The sequence below is a fragment of the Stenella coeruleoalba genome (genome assembly GCF_951394435.1).
Source record: "Stenella coeruleoalba genome assembly, chromosome: 5".
NCBI lineage: Eukaryota > Metazoa > Chordata > Mammalia > Artiodactyla > Delphinidae > Stenella > Stenella coeruleoalba.
The window spans coordinates 76,636,369-76,656,454 of record NC_137150.1 but is presented as its reverse complement, the minus strand read 5'-3'; the positions used below and the strand labels follow the sequence as shown (position 1 = coordinate 76,656,454).

The following is a 20,086-nucleotide window of genomic DNA, read 5'->3' as shown; positions in this document are numbered from 1 at the left end:
AACAAGGATATATTTTATAGCACAGGGAATTAGAGCCATTATTTTGTAATAACTTTTAGTGGAATATAATCTGTAAAAATACTGAATCACTATGCTGTATACCTGAAACTCATATAATACTGTAAATCAGCTATACTTCAGTTTGAAAAATAAAAATAAATAAAAAGTAATTCAAAATGGAAAAAAAATACATTTATTCTGCTTGAGGTTTGTAGGACTTCTTGAATCTGTGGCTTGATGTCTCTCACCAGTTTCAGAAAATTCTTAGCCAATATCCCTTTGGAGCTCATGCTCCGTTTTCTCTATTTCTCTCTCCTTCAGTAACTCTAACCGTATATGTTATATTTTCACACTGTCTGTCCTATGTCTCTTACTCTCTGTTCTGAATTTTCTATCCTTCTGCCTTTCTCTGCTTCAAACTGGATATTTTACCTAGCCTCTCTTCCAACTCACTATTTCAGTTTTCAGCTCTATCTAATATGCTGTTAAACTCATCTGTGAGTTGTTAATTTCAATTATTATATTCTTAAGTTATAAAATTTTTATTTGATGCTTTTTCATAGCTTCCAAATTTCTGTGGAAATGCTTGATCTTGTATTTTATTTTTTTGAACTATTAAAAATAGTTATTTAAAGTCTGTATCTCCTAACCCCTTTATCTGGATCCCTGTGTGTCTCTTTATATTTGTGATATTCATTCATGTTTTCTTATTTCCTTATGTGTTCAGTTATTTTTGACTGAGTGCTCAACATAGTATATTAAAAGTTGTAGAGATAATTTAAGCTTCAAATGATGTTCTTTTCCTCCAGAAAGAACTTATGTTTTTTCTTAGGAGTCTAGGGATACTTAATCTAGTTTCAAGAATTGAGATCATTTAAAGCTGGGTTTTAGTCCCTCAGAATACAGTTCCATTTCTTCCTTCCTTCCTCCCTCCCTTCCTCCCTCCCTCCCTTCCTTCCTTCCTTCCTCCCTCCCTCCCTCCCTTCCTTCCACAGTTCCATTTCTAATTTACACTGCTCTTAGGTATAACTCTCAGAGTTCCCAGCTAAAGTCTGGGGTTTTCTACAAGGCCAACCACCTTAGAGCAGGCCTCGAACTCGTATTTTTTTCTTCCTAGATCCATGAGGCTGTCAGTAACTTTATAGCCCCTTAGCTACCTTTTCTGAAATCAGCAGACATACCCCTGAGGAAAAGTGTCCCCCCATATCAGGCTTGCTCCTCTGGGCTTCCTTCTCATCCTATATCATGGTTCCAGAATTCTGGATTACCTTCTTGGTTCTCTGCCGCCTTCAGATAGATTTTCCACCCCAGATTTTCTGCTTTTTCAACCAGAATATTAATCCAAATTACCTAGTGTGCCTTTACTATAAGAAGAAAGCCTTCTTTTAGTTTCCTAACCTATTTTTCTGGATGGCAGGTATTCCAAGCATGCTCAGTTTCAAGAAGGAAAGTGTAGCACCCATTTAGATGATGCTGATTTTACACATCTTATGATTCATGTTATAAACCCTGAGAAGCCCTTCCAAGTATGTCTCTTTGTACAAACTCTGAGAGATACAGAGACCGTGAATCATACCAGGTATTAAATAAAATGGAATTAAAAATTAAAAGCAGAGCTTCTGTGTTGGTGGACAAATGAAGGTGCTGCTCCCCCCAATTAATTAATTAAATTCAAGCAAAGAAAAAATTTAATTAATTGTTGGGTAGAATGTTATTAACTAAAGCAAATGTCATGAACAGGGGAAGGAGAAAAGCACAAAATGGCCTGAAAGGACCAGGGCTAGTACAGTCAGATACACAGTGGTTTTTCACCTAATGCAGGACCCCACTGACCTAGGGGTTAGATGAGAATGTTTGTGGGGGTCTCATAGTATTAATGGACCTTAATCCATAGTATTAATGGATGCTAAATGCAAGGAGAGGGGCATTCTGAAGAACAGAGAATTCTCTTGCCCTCATGCCAGTAGTATGAAAAAAATGTAGAGATAATTTAAGTTTCTGGTGTTATCTTTCTCCAGAGAGCATTTATCTTTGCTTCTGCAACCAGACACTGGTAGAGCAAGAAGATTTGTATAAAGTTATTGTATTACTTAGAGTAGACTAAGAATCCCCAAATTCTGAGACTTAAGAAGAAATTCGTTTCTCATTCATATAGCAATCTAGGACAGTTTGCATAATAATCTAGGACAGTTGTTCACAGTTGGGACTACTCTTTTCCTCACACTGATTTAAGACCTAGGTTGCTTCCACTTTGCAGGTCTTCTGTCTCCTAGGACCTTGTCATTATATGCATGGGTGCAGTGGGATTACCATCCAGATTCCACCTGGCAGAAAGGGAAAGAAAGCATGGAGGGGGTATATAGCTGTCTTCCAGGTTCTAGCCTAGAGGTGGCACACCTCACTTTTTCCCCTTCCATTAATGAGAACTTAGTCATGTGGTCACATGTAGCTGAGTAGGGGCTAGGACATGTAATCTAACTAAGTACCCTGGTAGAATAAGATATAACATATCTTGGTGGACAGCTGACAAGCTCTATCACAGCTGTAATGAAAAATATGAGTAGAAAAATAATAAAAGGTAGAATTTAGTTTGGGCAGCTCTCAAGTGCCAGATCAAGTTTGGACTTTGCCCTATAACTACAAGGAAAGCCAGTAACTGTTTCTGACCAGGGGAGTGGAATGATTGGGATAATTATTCTGGCAATAGTGGGCAAAAATTTTGCTATTACAGGAGTCCAGAAGTAAGAAATAAGATAGTAAGCAAGTGTGATGGCTGGGGGAAGGGGAAAGAGGAGACAAAATGCACCGATATTGTTAGGGACACACGGAATGTCAGGTATTGACAGCTAACAGGTCTTCAGCACTTTGCATTTATTAACTTATTTAATTCTCAGAAAAATCCTTACTATCCCCATTCTACTAATGAGGAAACTGAGACTTGGCGTGTAGTTGAGATAGAAGCCAAGTCATAGTAAGAGTTAAAGAAAAAGACTCTGACAAGTACAGGTTTCTGGTAACTGACTATACTGCTGAACTGAATGAATAAGCATTTTCAGAACTCTAATGGAAAACTGATGAATTCATAAAAGTGCTAACAAAAGATCAAGATGAAAAAAAATTAATTACATGGGACTGAGTGAACTGATGAGGATGATTATAATTTTTGTGACTTTCTGTTTGAATAATAAAAAAAGAGAGATATATGAGTGATTAGGAAATATGGGCAGCATTTGTAGATTGCTCTGAATAAGTTTGTCCATGAAGGTAGGAAAGAGACAAGACATTAGATGATAGAGAAACATCATCAAGTAAGCGTAACAGCTCTAACTTTTATTGAGCACTTCCTGTATGTCGACTGCTGATCGAAGTTCTATATGCAGATTCTCTCATTTAGTCCATTTTATAGGTAAGACGACATAATTTGCCCAAAGTCACAAAGCTAGTAAATGGCGGGGCTGGAAATGTTTTCTTCAAGAGTGGAGCGAGCTATCCATTTGAAATCCAGCTCAAATTCTTTCTCTGTCTAGTTTCACCAGGTGCTGCACCCATATTCTCTCTCTCCCCGCCCCCCAATCCTCTCTTTCCCATACTCTTCTGTGTTTCTCTTAATACATTTTTACTTGTGCCAGACATTTTAGCACTTAATTATTGCCTAGTAGTTTCCTGTATCTTGGCTGTATTTAAGCTTTTTAGGTCAGTGACCATCTTTTCTCCTTTGCCTGTTTTCTTAAGAGTTCCTAGTACAATGCCTGGCATGTAGAACACATTTGAAAAATATCTGTTTGTGACACTGAGTATTTTGTTGATTTAAATATTCCAATAAAAAGTTAATCAATGATGTATTTATTTAGGTAAGTTTGTATTAATTAGTCACACATGAATCCTTTCATCTGATTCATTTTCTTAAATAGTGTTTCCTAGATTTGCTGCTATTTAGCTGTTAACATACTGATTATAGAGGATTGTTTTCCATGCCTTCTAAACTTCAATATGATAATCTTGTATTAAATATGTCTTCCACTTTCTTAACAGGTAGATGCTGGCTGGATTGGATTTTGGTCTATAGTTGGAGGCTGTGTTGTTGGAATAGCTATGGCAAGGTGAGAATATTTTACGTTAAACATGTTAGTGGGCAGAACCAAAAAGAGCCCAAAGGGAGACTCCACTCCCCTAGATAAACATTAAAATTGAAGGAAAAGTAAAACAGGCAAAAGTCAGATAAGGGCACTTGTTCAGGCTATAAGAAAATTCACATGCAGTAGGTAGAATTTGCTGCTACAAGAAACCTTCACAGGAGTAGTCCATCCTAAAATGTTTTTGGAGACTAGAGATGTATTTCCAGTATAATTAAGCTGACTTTCTCCATATTATTAGAGAGCAACATCTACAAATGGGAAAGAGTATACAATAATAAAGGCAAATTGATAGTTTTTGAGATTAGAAAAGAATTGAAAGGAATCATTCATAAGAGCATCTCTAGAACTTTCCATGAAAAGTCAGTATCCTGATTAGCAGATATTTATTTCTGGTCACTTTTGGCAGGTATGACTCTATAGTTACCACATTTTGACGAAAAATGTCCATAAAGACTTAGAGTTTCATCAAACTCCCTCTGATCTTAACCATTATGACAACACATTTTTAGAATGAGACAGAAGAAGGAAAAAGCCTCATTTATTCTGAAAAAAGAAAAGAATGAAAATGTCACTCATGTAGGTAACTACCTGTAAAACTACTCTTGGTGTTTCCAGTGAGATAATATTCTTTCACTTTCCAAATCATTTTACCCTGTTTAATCAAAAACAAAATTGGACAGTCAACTTTAGCAGGAATTGGGAGAATCTAATTACATGTTTGGGGAGATCAAATAGGATATGTGAAGCACCTTGCTATCTAAATATTTAAACACAGTTGACACAGGATAATATTATACCTAAACCTTACAGTTTGCCTAGTGTTTCTGGGCTAATGAAAGAATAAATTGTCACTGTAATTTCTAAATCACTTTATCTGAGGTTTTTATAAGTTAGAAAAATATGAGGATAAAATCGAAAAGCTAAAGAATAGGAGCATAGCTATTTGTAGGAAATCACTACACTGATACTAGAATACATTGACCTATCACATTTGATAAGAACCATATCTAATTTTTCTAATTAAATCTCCAAGCCAATGATAGCAAGTCATCATTTACCAAATCCTTTTCTGAGCACCACATAGGTCAAAGAGGGACACATTATGTATCAGAAATGACATCTCAAATGCTCCTTTCTCTTCATTTTGTCTACAAACCCTTAATTTTAACTATATGGAAAAGTTAGAATGAGGACGTTTCTGTTTTTAAATTGTTGAAATGGCAGTTCTAAAAAGTACTGCCCTTACTCTGGGATCCAAAATCAGTTGTAGGTATCTCCTAAGCCTAAAATCAATTTTTAGATTATATTCAAAACAGGCTTTTGGAGATCCCTAGAACAGAATCTCCTTATAGATATGAGTGCTTTGGGTGTTTTTTTTGTGATTATATTACTAAAGGTTACTACTAAATGTAATACTTTGGTCCTAACTGTACACTTTGATATAAGCCCATTTGAAAGGACTAGGTATCTAAAATTGGTAGACCAGAATAGTCAGTTTATTCTTGTGTGATCAGGCCCTGGAAAACTTACTCACCGTTCAACTTCACTCAGTTCTGATTGTACCAGAAAACTGTTTTATTCTCTCATACCTGGCCATCTGCCCATCTGACAAGTAAGTTCATGCAGCATAGCAAAATATAAATCAGAAAAGTGGTGAGCGTGGAATTATAACAAAGCATTTGGATTTTCTTGAGGGGCATTTCCATCAAGCTGTGGAACCTTTTTCAGAGTACATAAGAATTTTCTGTTTGTGAACTTTCCTAATAGAGAGCTAACCAGTCACTAGGCAAAGGTGCATCCATTTTTCCCACCAAAAGGTGGCATCAGCTCTCATAGGAAGTCATTTTAGTCTAGATAACACTTTACAAACATGATTAACCACATCACATTAAATAAGTGCAAAATGAAAGATGGTATTGCAAGTCATATAATTACAGTAGAAATTAAAATCAATTTAAAAAACAGAGAAAACATGGTATATGTTGTATTTGGGATGGGATCAGTTTTTCTACAACAGGAACAATTCTGAAGGACAGAGTAAGCTGTGTACAGGCACAGCAAGAGGATTGTGCGTATATAATCAACGGTTCATCAGTAGATGAGGAAAAACAGTTGGCAAATGGAAAACTTTTTGGTCATTACTAAACGATAAGCATCTCAACCAGGAGTTTCATGTTAATTCAAGACAAAGCAGGATTTTTGAGAACTTAAAATGCTGTGAAACATTATACACAAATTTTGTAGAATAAATTCACTATTCTAGAGCTAGGTTCTTGCTCTTACAAAGCTTATAGTCTGATAAGGAAGACAAACAATAAATGCAAAAACAAGAGAAATTCCAGTAGAGTTAAATGCTATAGAGAAAATAGAGTGTGGAGTTGGGATGGGGAGGGCTTCCTCCACAAGCATGGAGAGCCTTCCTGAACTGAGACCCAAATGACCTGAACAATAAGCAGGAGTAAGTCATATGAGGATCTGGGGGTACCAGCATTCCAGGACAGGTGCAGAAGCTACCGTTGCTGTGGGAAACAACCTTAGCATGTAGGAGAAACAGAAACAGGGCTGTGCAGCTGGAGAATAATAAGACAAAGGGAAAGTGGAGGCAGAGACCAGATCGTATAGGACCCCAAAGGCTCTGGTGTAACCATTTGTATTGGTTCTCTAGGTGAGTTTGAATTTTGGGAGAGCCATCTTTTCAAGTTTACATCAACAAGTTAGCCTGTTTTCTAAAACTAGGACAATATGTGCTCATTATAGGATGTTTGGAAATTATAGAAAAATATATAAAGAAAGTAAAGTGGCAATTTAAAACTCAGAATCCATCCTGTAACTTACAGATCCAGAACAGAGGTCACATTTTATGTGTTTTGTAAGAGAAAAAAGAGCGCATTTATCACGAAGCAACATTTATCACACACACACAAACACATAAAATGTATTGGTTTAAAAAAATCAAAAAACTTGCATTTAAAAGCATTGAAATTTTTTCAGGAAATTATTGTTTAATGAAAACGTGTCATTGATGTAAATGGTATTTTAAAAATCCAACTAGCATTAATAGAACATTGTTTCTTTTCAGGTTTGCAGATTTTATCAGGGGTATGCTGAAACTAATTCTTCTCCTCCTGTTTTCTGGGGCTACACTGTCATCCACGTGGTTCACCCTGACCTGTTTGAACAGCATCACACACCTGCCTTTAACCACAGGTGAACACAGACTGTTCTGAACTTTGAATAAATAGTTTCAGTTTATAGAAGTATATACACACTGACAGTAGGACTTTTTCCATAAGTAATTGTTAAATATACAAAAAGGTCTCCCTTGTCTAGCCATCAGACCATCATCCCATCTAAAAAGAGCTCAAGAAATAACTAAAAACATTTCCATTGGATTTTGCATATGAAAATGTATAATCTTTAGCCTAAGCTTATATAGCATGGAAAAGCTTATATTCTTTTAAAAATCATATCAGAGCATAATACAAGTATTTTTTATCTGGTTTATAGCCATTACATGATTGTTAAACAGGAAGGAAAATGAACATGAACAGAGGCAAAAAGCTATGATGTTTCAAGTACACACCAGTAAAATTCTTTGAATGAGCACCTATAGGTTTATTTTCTATTTAGCCTTTTAAAAAAATTTTTATTCAGTTTATTTAAACTAAAACCAAAAACCAAACAGTTCACCATTTCTCCTACCGCCCCACCCACCTCTTGCAACCACCAGTCTGTTCTCTGTGAGCTTGGTTTGTTGGGTTTTTTTGTTTGGTTGTTTTTGATTCCATATATAAGAGAGATCATACAATATTTGTCTTTCTCTGTCTGACTTACTTCACTTAGCATAATATCCTCAAGATCTAAACATGTCACAAATAGCAAGATTTCATTCTTTATGGCTGAGTAATATTCTATTGCATATATATTCCACAATTTCTTTATGCATTCATCCATTGATGGACACTTAGGTTGTTTCCATATCTTTGCTATTGTAAATAATGCTGCAGTGAACAAGGGGGTTGTGTAGCTATCTTTTTGAGATAGTGATTTCAATTCCTTCAGATAAGAAATGGAATTGCTGGATCATATGGTAGCTCTATTTTTAGTCTTTTGAGGAACCTTCATACTGTTTTCCATAGTGGCTGTATCAATTTACATTCCCACCAACAGTGTAGGAGGGTTCCCTTTTCTCCACATCCGTGCCAACACTTGTTATTTCTTGTCTTATTGATAATAGCCATTCTGACAGGTGTGAGGTAATATCTCGTTGTGATTTTGATTTGTGTTTCCCTGATGATTAGTGATATTGAACTTCTTTTATGTGTCTGTTGGCCATCTGTATGTCTTCTTTGGAAAAATGAGTATTCAGATCTTCTGCCCATTTTTTAATTGCATTGTTTGCTTTTTGGTACTGAATTGTATGAGTTCTTTGTATATTTTGGATATTAACCCCTTATCAGATATATGGTTTGCAATTTTCTCCCATTCAGTAGGTTGCGTTTTCATTTGTTGATGGTTTCCTTTGCTGTGCAGAAGCTCTTTAGTTTGATATAGTCCCAGTTGCTCATTTTCACTTTTGTTCTTTCGCTTTTGGTGTCAGATTCAAAAAATTATTGCCAAGACCTATGTCAAGGAACTTACTGCCTATATTTTATTCTAGGAGTTTTATGGTTTCAGGTCTTACATTCAAGTCTCTGATCAATTTTGTGTTAATTTTTGCATATGGTGTAAGATAGTGGTCCAAGTTCATTCTTTTGCATGTGGTTGTCCAGTTTTCCTAATATCATTTATTGAAGAGTCTGCCCTTTCCCTATTGCATAGTCCTGGCTTTTTTGTTGTAAATTAATTGACCATAAGTGTGTAGGTTTATTTCTGGGCTCTCTGTTCTGTTCCATTGATCTATGTCTCAGTTTTTGTGCCAATACTATACTATATTAATTACTATAGCTTTGTAATATTGTTTGAAATCAGGGCATGTGATGCCTCCAGCTTTGTTCTTCTTTCTCAAGGTTGCTTTAGCTATCCAGGGTCTTTTGTGGTTCCACACAAATTTGGGGTTTGTTTGTTCTATTTCAGTGAAAAATGCCATTGGAATTTTGATAGGGATTGCTTTGAATCTGTAGATTGCTTTGGGTAGTATGGACATTTTAACAATAGTAATTCTTCCAATCTATGAGCACAGAATATCTTTCCATTTATTTTTGTCTTCTTCAGTTTCTTTAATTAATGTCTTTAAGTTTTCAATATACAGATCTTTCACCTCCTTGGTTAATTTTATTCCTAGGTATTTTATTATTTTGATATAATTGTAAATGGGATTTTTTCTTCATTTCTCTTTCAGATAGTTCATTACTAGTGTAGAGAAATGCAAGATTTTTCTGTTGATTTTGTAGCCTACAATTTCACTGAATTTATTAGTTCCAAGTTTTTCTTTTTAAAGGATAACAAATGGCCTTTAAACTTTTTTTTTTAAAGACTAGTCCTTTGTTTTATTAATTAATTTATTTATTTTTGCTGTGTTGGGTCTTCGTTTCTGTGCGAGGGCTTTCTCTAGTTGTGGCAAGTGGAGGCCACTCTTCATCGCAGTGCGCGGGCCTCTGACTATCGCGGCCTCTCTTATTGCGGAACACAGGCTCCAGACGTGCAGGCTCAGTAGTTGTGGCTCACGGGCCTAGTTGCTCCGCGGCATGTGGGATCCTCCCAGACCAGGGCTCGAACCTGTGTCCCCTGCATTAGCAGGCAGATTCTCAACCACTGCTCCACCAGGGAAGCCCCCAACAGTTTTTGATGGAGTCTTTAGGATTTTCTGTATATAATATGTCATCTGCAAATAGTGTCAGTTTTGCTTCTTCCCAGTTTAGATACCTTTTTTTTTCTTGCCCAATTGCTGTGACTAGGACTTCCGAATATCACGTTGAATAAAAGTGGGGAGAGTGATTATCCTTGTCTTGTTCCTGATCTTAGAGGAAAAGCTTTCAGCTTTTTACCATTGAGTATAATGTTAACTGTGATCTTGTCATGTATGGCCTTTATTACGTTGAGATACATTCCCTTTTTACCTGCTGTGTTGAGCATTTTTATCATAAATGGGTGTTGAATTTTGTCAAATGCTTTTTCTCTGTCTCTTGGGATGATCACATGATTTTTATCCCTTCATTTTGTTAGTGTGGTGTATCACATTGACTGATTTGCAGATGTTGAACCAGCCTTGAGTCCCTGGAATAAATCTCACTTGATCATGGTATATGATCCTTTTAATGTATTGTTGAATTTGGTTTGCTATTTTGTTAAGGATTTTTGCATCTGTATTCATCAGGGATATTGGCCTGTAATTTTCTTTTTTTGTGGCATCCTTATCTGGTTTTGGTATCAGGATAATGCTGGCCTTGTAAAATGTATTTGGAAGTTTCCCCCTCTTCTGTTTTCTGGAAGAGTTTGAAAAGGATTGGTATTAGTTCACCTCTGAAAGTTTGGTAGAATTCACCAGTGGAGGCTTTTGGTCATGGACCTTTCTTTGTTGAGAGGTTTTTGATTACTGATCCAATCTCCTCCTAGTAACTGATCTGTACAAGTTTTCTATTTCATTGCAATTCAGGCTTTGTAAGTTGTATATTTCTAGAAATTTATACATTTCTCCTAGGTTGTCTATTTTGTTGGCATATAATTATATCATAGTAGTCTCTTGTCCTTTGTGTTTCTGTGGTATCAGTTGTAACATCTCTTTCATTTCTCATTTTATTTGAGTCTGCTCTCTTTTTTTCTTGGTGAGTCTAGCCAAGGAGTATAATATAGGCAGTTTACTTATTATTAGCTCACCTAATTGACCTGAAACATTTATAGCTGCAGTTGTTTTTAATTGTTATTAGTATCATTTGGGGGTCTATATTAGTCTTTCTATGGCTGCTGTTAATAAGCTACCACAAATATAGTGGCTTAAAAAATCACCAATTTATTATCGTATATTTCTGTAAGTTAGAAGTCCAACTCGAGTCTCCCGAGGCTAAAATCAAAATGTGGGCAGACACTAGGAAAGAATTTGTTTCCTTGCCTTCTCTAACTTCTAGAGGCTGTCCACATTCCGTGGCTCGTGGCTCCCTTCATCCATCTGTAAAGCTGGCAACAGCAAGTCAAGTCCTTCTCATATTGCATCTCATATTGCACTGTTCCTTCCTTCCAAGGTAACATCTTCCTCTGAACTTCATATTCTGCCTCCTTCTTCTACTTTTAAGGATCCTTGTGATTACGTCAGGTCTACCCAGGTAATCCAGGATAGTCTCCCAATTTTAAAATCAGCTGATTAGCAACCTTAATTCCATCTGCAGCCTTAATCCTTTTTGCCGTGTATGGAAACATATTCACAGTTTCCAGGAATTCACACATGAATATCTTTTGCGGGAAGGAGGGGACATCATTCCGCACAGTAATGAGTGTGGAACAGGAAATGAGAGTGGCAGTGCCGTTCTGATTACAAGATTTGAGTAGTTGTGTAGTGCCTGTCAGATGTACACATCCCATTAGTAAGTAATTGTGGTTGTTTAAGAATGAAGTAAAAATCTATCTCTTTCAATATATGAGTATTTTTTAATGGCCACTAAATTGTTAGGACATATATATATTTATTAAATTGTTTGGACCTAACCATGTAATTAACAGAATTGTTAGCTATTTCCTTTGGCCTCGAGGCACCACTAAAAAATTACTGAGATACAAAGGGTGCTGAGAAGGAAGGTTTGGAAACCTCTGCTCTGTACCGTCCTGCTGGGATTCCCTCTTTTCAGTGTTTATTGCTTTGCCTATAAATCCCAGTTGTCCAGAGTAATCTTTCTTTGGATACTTTGCACTTTTAATATACTAACATTCCTTCATTAGGGTTTTGAGCAATTTTGTTGAGTGTCCTGAGCCAGAATTTTTTATTATTCTGGTATAGTTTCAACTTTAGCAGCTGTACAACATTCTGGTGGAACAGTTTTAGTTTACAACTCTGTTTGTTCATAGCATTACACTCAAATTTTTTTTGTGATACTGTATGACATGTATGCATATGTTAGATTTCACAAGAATATAGTCGTGAGTACATGATGAACAGATTTGTTCCCTTGAATTAAGTGCAGAATATTCATTATAAGATAATACGTTCATTAAATTTCATGTATTTTCTATTTAACCTGATAAAATTAACAGTTTTATCTCTGGATGGAGGAGATTTAGTTTTTTACCTCCCTTTTTTTTTTTTTTTTTTTTGGCGGTACGCGGGCCTCTCACTGTTGCGGCCTCTCCCGTTGCAGAGCACAGGCTCCGGATGCACAGGCTCAGCGGCCATGGCTCACGGGCCCAGCTGCTCCGCAGCATGTGGGATCTTCCCGGACCGGGGCACAAACCCGCATCCCCTGCAGCGGCAGGCAGACTCTCAACCACTGCGCCACCAGGGAAGCCCCTTACCTCCTTTTTTGTCTGGATTTGTAACACTGAATTTGTTTTACTTTTATAATCAGAAAACATATATATATTTGAAAACTATGCATCTTTTTATTTTATTTTTTAACATCTTTATTGGAATATAATTGCTTTACAATGGTGTGTTACTTTCTGCTTTATAACAAAGTGTATCAGCTATACATATACACATATCCTCATATCTCCTCCCTCTTGTGTCTCCCTCCCACCCTCCCTATCCCACCCTTGTAGGTGGTCACAAAGCACTGAGCTGATATACCTGTGCTATGCGGCTGCTTCCCACTAGCTATCTATTTTACGTTTGGTAGTATATATAAGTCCATGCCACTCTCTCACTTCGTCCCAGCTTACCCTTCCCGCTCCCCGTGTCCTCAAGTCCATTCTTTACATCTGCGTCTTTATTCTTGTCCTGCCCCTAGGTTCTTCAGAACCTTTTTTTTTTTTTTTTAGATTCCATATGTATGTGTTAGCATACGGTATTTGTTTTTCTCTTTCTGACTTACTTCACTCTGTATGACAGACTCTAGGTCCATCCACCTCACTACAAATAACTCAATTTCATTTCTTTTTATGGCTGAGTAATATTCCATTGTACATATGTGCCACATCTTCTTTATCCATGCACCTGTCGATGAACACTTAGGTTGCTTCCATGTCCTGTCTATTGTAAATAGAGCTGCAATGAACGTTGTGGTCCATGACTCCTTTTGAATTATGGTTTTCTCAGGGTATGTGCCCAGTAGTGGGATTGCTGGGTCATATGGTAGTTCTATTTTTAGTTTTTTAGTAACCTCCATACTATTCTCCATAGTGGCTGTATCAATTTACATTCCCACCAACAGTGCAAGAGGGTTCCCTTTTCTCCACACCCTCTCCAGCATTTATTGTGAAAACTATGCATCTTTTTAAATCTTTAAAGAAAATTGATGTAATTGACCCCAGTCAGGACTGTTTTCCCATTCTGTCCTTAACAATAATTATGTTGGACAGAAAGGAAAGCAGAATTCTAAATTAAATCAAGGCTAGAATTGGGAGGTTGAGTTTGAGGTAGACATCTTAACCATTGAATTTATAAATTCTACTGTTTTCGAATGTAAGTCTGTTTATTAATGTCACTTAGAAACTCCTGAAAGGCGCATTTTTGTAATACCTTTATTGGAGTATAATTGCTTTACATTGTTCTATTAGTTTCTGCTCTACAAAGATGCATTTTTAACTTACAAATACACTGGGTTAAGGACTAAATTTGTTCACATACCTTCTCTGAATTATCATAGTATTCTTTTTCTCTTTCCTGATACCACTTAATAGTTACTTGAGTATATGTCTTATCTCCCTACCAGTCTGAAAATCTGGAGCATGCACTTTTGCCTTTTAAATTCTGACCCCCAACTCCCACACCAGTACCTAGCATAAGCCCTGCATAATGAATGAATGAATGAAGTATATTTTGTCTCTATTTTGAATCTCAATAGATATGACTTATTGCCAATAATAGTCAGGAAGCTTAGCCACTCTGTTATTCAGCACTAGCTGTAAGAAGGCAAAAGGGCATATTTTAATGGAACAATGGAGAATTTGAATAAATCTGTCATAGATACTCTTACTGCCTTTGTAAAAATCTGACCTAATTCCTTTTAAGTAAAAAAGGTTTCATGAAAGGGAACTTACTACAAAATCTAATTATAGACACATCTAGACCTTTAGGCTGATACTTAAAGTCAGTAATGGCAAATTCATGTTTCTTTTTTTTACCAGAGTCATTCTTTTTTTAATCAGGAAAATGTCTAGTCTTTTTCCAGTTTCTAGCAAACTTAGTGTTTCTATTATTACTTTTTATAAATCAGAAGAATTTACATGAAAAGTGTTTGAAAATATACACATTAATTATAACTGTTGACATAATAAATTAAAAGCTATTAATTTTGTTCAACCCTTGTGTTGTAAGTGCTACTACTGCTAGAACCTTCTAATGCAATCTTTCTGTAGTCCACTGATCTTGATATTACTGTTGCCATCTCTATAGAAGAAAAGCTGGATCATTCCATTCTATCTAAAGGTGTACTATTTTGGTATATGTACTTGCTTACATACATCCTCTTGGAGGCTCTCAGTGGTATGCTTTTATTATTTCTTTAGGGAAACTCAATATTTAATATTGTATTATATCTTCATTAATTGAATTAGCTATAATAGAGCAGTAAGTAAACTCATGACTAGGTAATATGAGTCTCAAAATCTTGAAGCTTATGCTGTAAACAAAATTATGAAAATACATTTTTCACCTTATCTGAGAACTAGATGTCTAGCCATGCTAGCCACAATTCACATGTCATTTTTCACTGAATAGATTAATACTTTGAAAATGACATTTTGAAAAATGTTAGCACTTTGGTGTTGAGTTTGCTGAAACAGTGTAATTTGACTGTTTAACAGAAGATGCTTTGGGGGAGGTTCTTCATCGAATGCAAGTTACTAAGATGCCATGATGGTGATGTCGGAAACAGATAATGGGTGGGGAGAATAAGGGGAGGTGATTAGCTAGATAGAAGCCCCTTGAGGGTGATAGCCGACTACAAGCTGGCTTTAAGTGATAATTGAAGAAAGGAAATATATTTGGTTGTATTGAAAGGCATGTGACATGTATAGGCTAGAGAGTAATCCTCTTAATATATTTTCATGCATTTTGCTTTCGTTAAGATAATTATGTCCCATTTTAATAGCATGCAAAGAAATAAAAACATACACTTGCCCAAAAATGGGGAGAAATGAGAAAATTCAGAAAAGGATGAGCATGATTAAAGAAATGCACATTATTAAGGAAATTAGGGATTTTAAACTTTAAAGAAAGAAGGCTAAGGAGTGAATTATTATTTTCAGTTTTATGAACTAAAAGTGAATTACTCATGTTCATGACTGATTAAGAGGCAGAAATAGAACATGGATTAAAAGACGAGGATGGATTTGTGAAATGCTCAGATAAACGCTTCTTACTGAGGTCATGTAATGTTTATCCATGGAGATTTTCAAGAAGAGAAATAAGTCTTCAAGTAGAATTTGTGTTTCTTGAAGGTAGAGGGTTTGACCAGGTGATCAGTCAGTGTTCCATGAGTTAATAGTACATTGCCTTCTGCAGAACCATATGTCATTCTTTGGGAGCTTCAAGGTTACTGATAAACCTATACTACTTAGGATATCTGATTTCCCAACCAGTCTCTACTCTGGGCCCACTGTTTCAAAGAATTATTAGTTGTGCTTCATTTCTGCAAGATAATAACTGTGCCTTCCAGTCATAAGGGACTCTAAACATAACTGTCAGTCTTTATAGGACTAAACTTTGCCACCAAAGGGACTAAACAAGGGATACCCACAAGGTAATAACACGTGGAAAGAAAACCATCACCATTAATGAATATTGCAGCAAAATATGCCCCCTTCTCTTTGGGAACCCCAGTTTCATTACTGCATATTTTATTTTATTTATTTATTTATTATTATGGCTGCGTCAGGTCTTAGTGGTGGCACGCGGGATCTTTTATTGCGGTGCGCAGACTTCTCTCCAGTTGTGGCATGCGGGTTTTCTCTTCTCTAGTTGAGGCACACGAGCTCAGTAGTTCTGGCGTGTGGGATTAGTTTACCTGCAGCATGTGGGATCCCAGTTCCCCAATCAGGGATCGAACCCGCGTCCCCTGCATGGGAAGGCAGACTCTTCACCACTGGACCATCAGCGAACTCCCGTACTGCGTATTTTAATTAGTGATAGACCATGAAGGCCACAGTAATCATTTTTAGGAAGAAAATGTGAGGCTGAGAAGAAAGGCACAGCTCAATGATATAGAAATGTATATCAGTGTATGTGTATATACACACATATGTATTCTATATATTCAACATGCCCAAAACATATGAAAAACTCTGTAGTTGGCAAACTTTTGAATGTTTACTGTTTGCCTTTACGTGTATGTCTTTATTTCCAAAAGGAGTATTTTCACTTGCAATATCAAGTTTAATTTAGTTTTTATAAATATTTTTAATAAATGTCTAATCTAATAATCCCCAGTTAACTTTCTTAACTTTTATCATGAAATAAAAATTCAGTCAGTGTGCACAATAATAAAAATTTATCTAATAAAGTGTATTAATGTTATAAACCTACTATTTAGGGAAATTTCTTGATTCTAATCATTAAAATAATTTATGATAAAAATGTATTGTTATTTTATAATCCTTATTTCACATTTATAATGCTTCTTAATAAAACTAAAAAAAATTGCTATTATTCTTACCCACTAAGAAGCACCTTTTAGGTTTTTGTTTTTAATATCCTAGTTAAGCTCTTTACTTACATGTATCTAAATTTGTTATTGATCTACTTAAATGAACCTTAGTCATCATCTGATATAACTTACTCAATAAATGAGTCTCTTCCATTACAATCCAGATGTATGTTCATATGACCACAACTTGAATGAAAACCTCCCTTGTTAATCAGCTCTGGGTCCTGGGAAATTCTTCCTCCTATCAAGCTATTACTTTTTGGAGCAACACAACTCCCACAGAGCAAGTCGGCCACCTCCCTCTTCTGTTGACAGCCCTCAGAACATTTGAATATGTCAGTCATGCCTGGACTTAGCCATTAATCTAAACATCCCCCAATTCTCATAACCTTTCCTCATCAGACATAGATTCCACACCACCGACAAGCATAGTCAGTCTTCTAAACCTACCATAGCTTGTCAGGCTCCTCCTTAAACAGTATTACTAGAATTTGGCACACTTTCCCTGCTGCACTTGGCACCTAATGCTAGGAGGCCGTGGCTTCTCATAGCTTTTTTTGGTTTCTTTTAAAGAGAATAAAGTATAATTATCTTTACACTGTGCATATAAATGGCTGCTGAGCCCATAGGTGTCCATCATATTCCTTTAGATTAGGAATGATTTGAGGTTTTAGATTAGGAATGATTTGAGGATAGAGTATCCTATTTACTGTTCCAGCGTAGCTGCTTTCATATAAGAGGCACTTGATAAATGCTTTTTTTTTTTTAATGGTTTTGAAGAAAGGCTTAAGCTAAATTTTCCCTATTATATACCTAAGCAATAATTTTTGGACCCATTTTACATTTATCATGATTAAATTTCATCTTTTTTGTCTGTAACCTTTTGGTGCTCTGTTTTTTATTCTGTCATCTGTCTTATGAGCAGTCACTTCCAGCTTCTGTGTGGAATACAGATTTGAGAAGCATTCCTTTTGTGTCAATACCATTGAATAAAAGAAATATTATAAAAGAATTTTTTTTCAATCTGATACAGTGGCTTGGTGGAAAGCACGCTAGATTCTGTAGGCCTTAATTATACTATTGTTATTAGCACTGGTAATTTACATTGTTTCTATATAAGTCATTTTGACTTTCAGAATTTCAGGCACTTCATCTTACTTTACCTGCCTCAAAGAGTTGATAGGATAGTCAAGTATGATAATATTTTTAAGAGCAGTTTTAAAAATTGTATAAAAAATTATATAAATTTAAGTCAGTGCTGAGTGGCAATACATCTTCACTGAAATTTTGTGATTTGTTTTATAACTACTGATCTCCTAAGGTTTGAATAATTTGATTAATAAAAATGTATTCATACATAGTTTTACTTCCCTAAAGTTTAGTAATTTGGTTTGTCACTGGAAGCAGGGGTGGAGAGAAGAGTTCTTTCAGGGTTATGATCCAAGTCATATTCTTGAAATACAGCCTTTGTTACTGTATTTTGTGCTACAGAGGACTTTGTTTTTTGCAGTTGAAATTATGAGCCTATGAAATTTTATCAGCTTCTTTGAAAAAAAAAAATCTGTGTCAGCATTGTGTTTGTTCTGCTAATTTACCTTGACTTTTTTTTTTTTTTTTTTTGGCGGTACTCGGGCCTCTCACTGTTGTGACCTCTCCCATTGCGGAGCACAGGCTCCGGACACGCAAAGCTCAGCGGCCATGGCTCACGGGCCCAGCCGCTCCGCGGCATGTGGGATCTTCCCAGACCAGGGCACGAACCGCGTTCCCTGCATCGGCAGGCGGACTCTCAACCACTGCGCCGCCAGGGAAGCCCTTACCTTGACTTTTATTGAAAGGCAGTTTATTTTAATTTTAGTACCAGTACTATGGAAAGTCATGGAAATATTTAATGATCATGTATTGAACTTCTCTGATGAGCAGGAAATTATCTTGTCTGCCTGACTTTTAATAGATGACATTCACCCACTGGATCTGCCAAACCAGTGTGTAAAAGATACTGTATCAGACTCTTAACTGAAAATTCAAATAGAAGTCAAATTCAGATGCATAATAATCAGGTTTTACTTTATGCATGTCCCAGAACACTGGGGAAAATATTAAATCAATCCTGACACAGCTACCTTTCCCCCATTCTGATTATGAAGATCTTAATTTAACCCTTTCCTGTGTAAACTTTTTTTAATTTAATTTATTTTTTTTATACAGCAGGTCCTTATTAGTCATCCATTTTATACACGTCAGTGTATACATGTCAATCCCAATCTCCCAATTCATCACACCACCACCACCACCCCACCCCCGCTGCTTTCCCCCCTTGGTGTCCGTATGTTTGTTCTCTACATCTGTGTCTCAATTTCTGCCCTGCAAACTGGTTCATCTCTACCATTTTTCTAGGTTCCACATATATGTGTTAATATATGATATTTGTTTTTCTTTTTCCAGCTTACTTCACTCTGTATGACAGTTTGTAGATCCATCCACGACTCTAGAAATGACCCAGTTTCGTTCCTTTTTATGGCTGAGTAATATTCCATCGTATATATGTACCACACCTTCTTTATCCATTCATCTGTCGATGGGCATTTAGGTTGCTTCCATGACCTGGCTATTGTAAATAGTGCTGCAGTGAACATTGGGGTGCATGTGTCTTTTTTTTTTTTTTTTTTTTTTTTTGCGGTACGCGGGCCTCTCACTGTTGTGGCCTCTCCTGCTGCGGAGCACAGGCTCTGGACGTGCAGGCTCAGTGGCCATGGCTCGCAGGCCCAGCCGCTCCGCGGCATGTGGGATCTTCCCAGACCAGGGCACCAACCCGCGTCCCACTGCACCACCAGGGAAGCCCAAGAATTTCATTCTTTTACATGTAGCTGTCCAGTTTTCCCAGCACCACTTATTGAAGAGACTCTCTTTCCTCCATTGTATATCCTTGCCTCCCTTGTCATAGATTAGTTGACCATAGGTGTGTGGGTTTATCTCTGGGCTTTCTATCTTGTTCCATTGATCTATATTTCTGTTTTTCTGCCAGTACCATATTTTCTTGATTACTGAAGCTTTGTAGTATAGTCTGAAGTCAGGGAGCCTGATTCCTCCAGCTCTGCTTTTTCCCTCAAGACTGTTTTGGCTATTTGGGGTCTTTTGTGTCTCCATTCAAATTTTAAGATTTGTTGTTCTAGTTCTGTAAAAAATGCCATTGGTAATTTGATAGGAATTGCATTGAATCTA

General features: G+C 36.5%; 1 protein-coding gene across 1 annotated transcript in view; it reads left to right on the top strand.

The window, feature by feature from the left end:
• SLC49A4 (solute carrier family 49 member 4) overlaps positions 1 to 20,086 on the top strand; it is a 102,540-nt gene that overhangs the window by 55,460 nt on the left and 26,994 nt on the right. The window contains exons 6-7 of the mRNA XM_079922596.1: positions 4,033 to 4,100; positions 7,216 to 7,343. Of these exons, the coding sequence (XP_079778722.1) occupies positions 4,033 to 4,100; positions 7,216 to 7,343 (196 nt within the window). The remainder of the gene's footprint in view (positions 1 to 4,032; positions 4,101 to 7,215; positions 7,344 to 20,086) is intronic.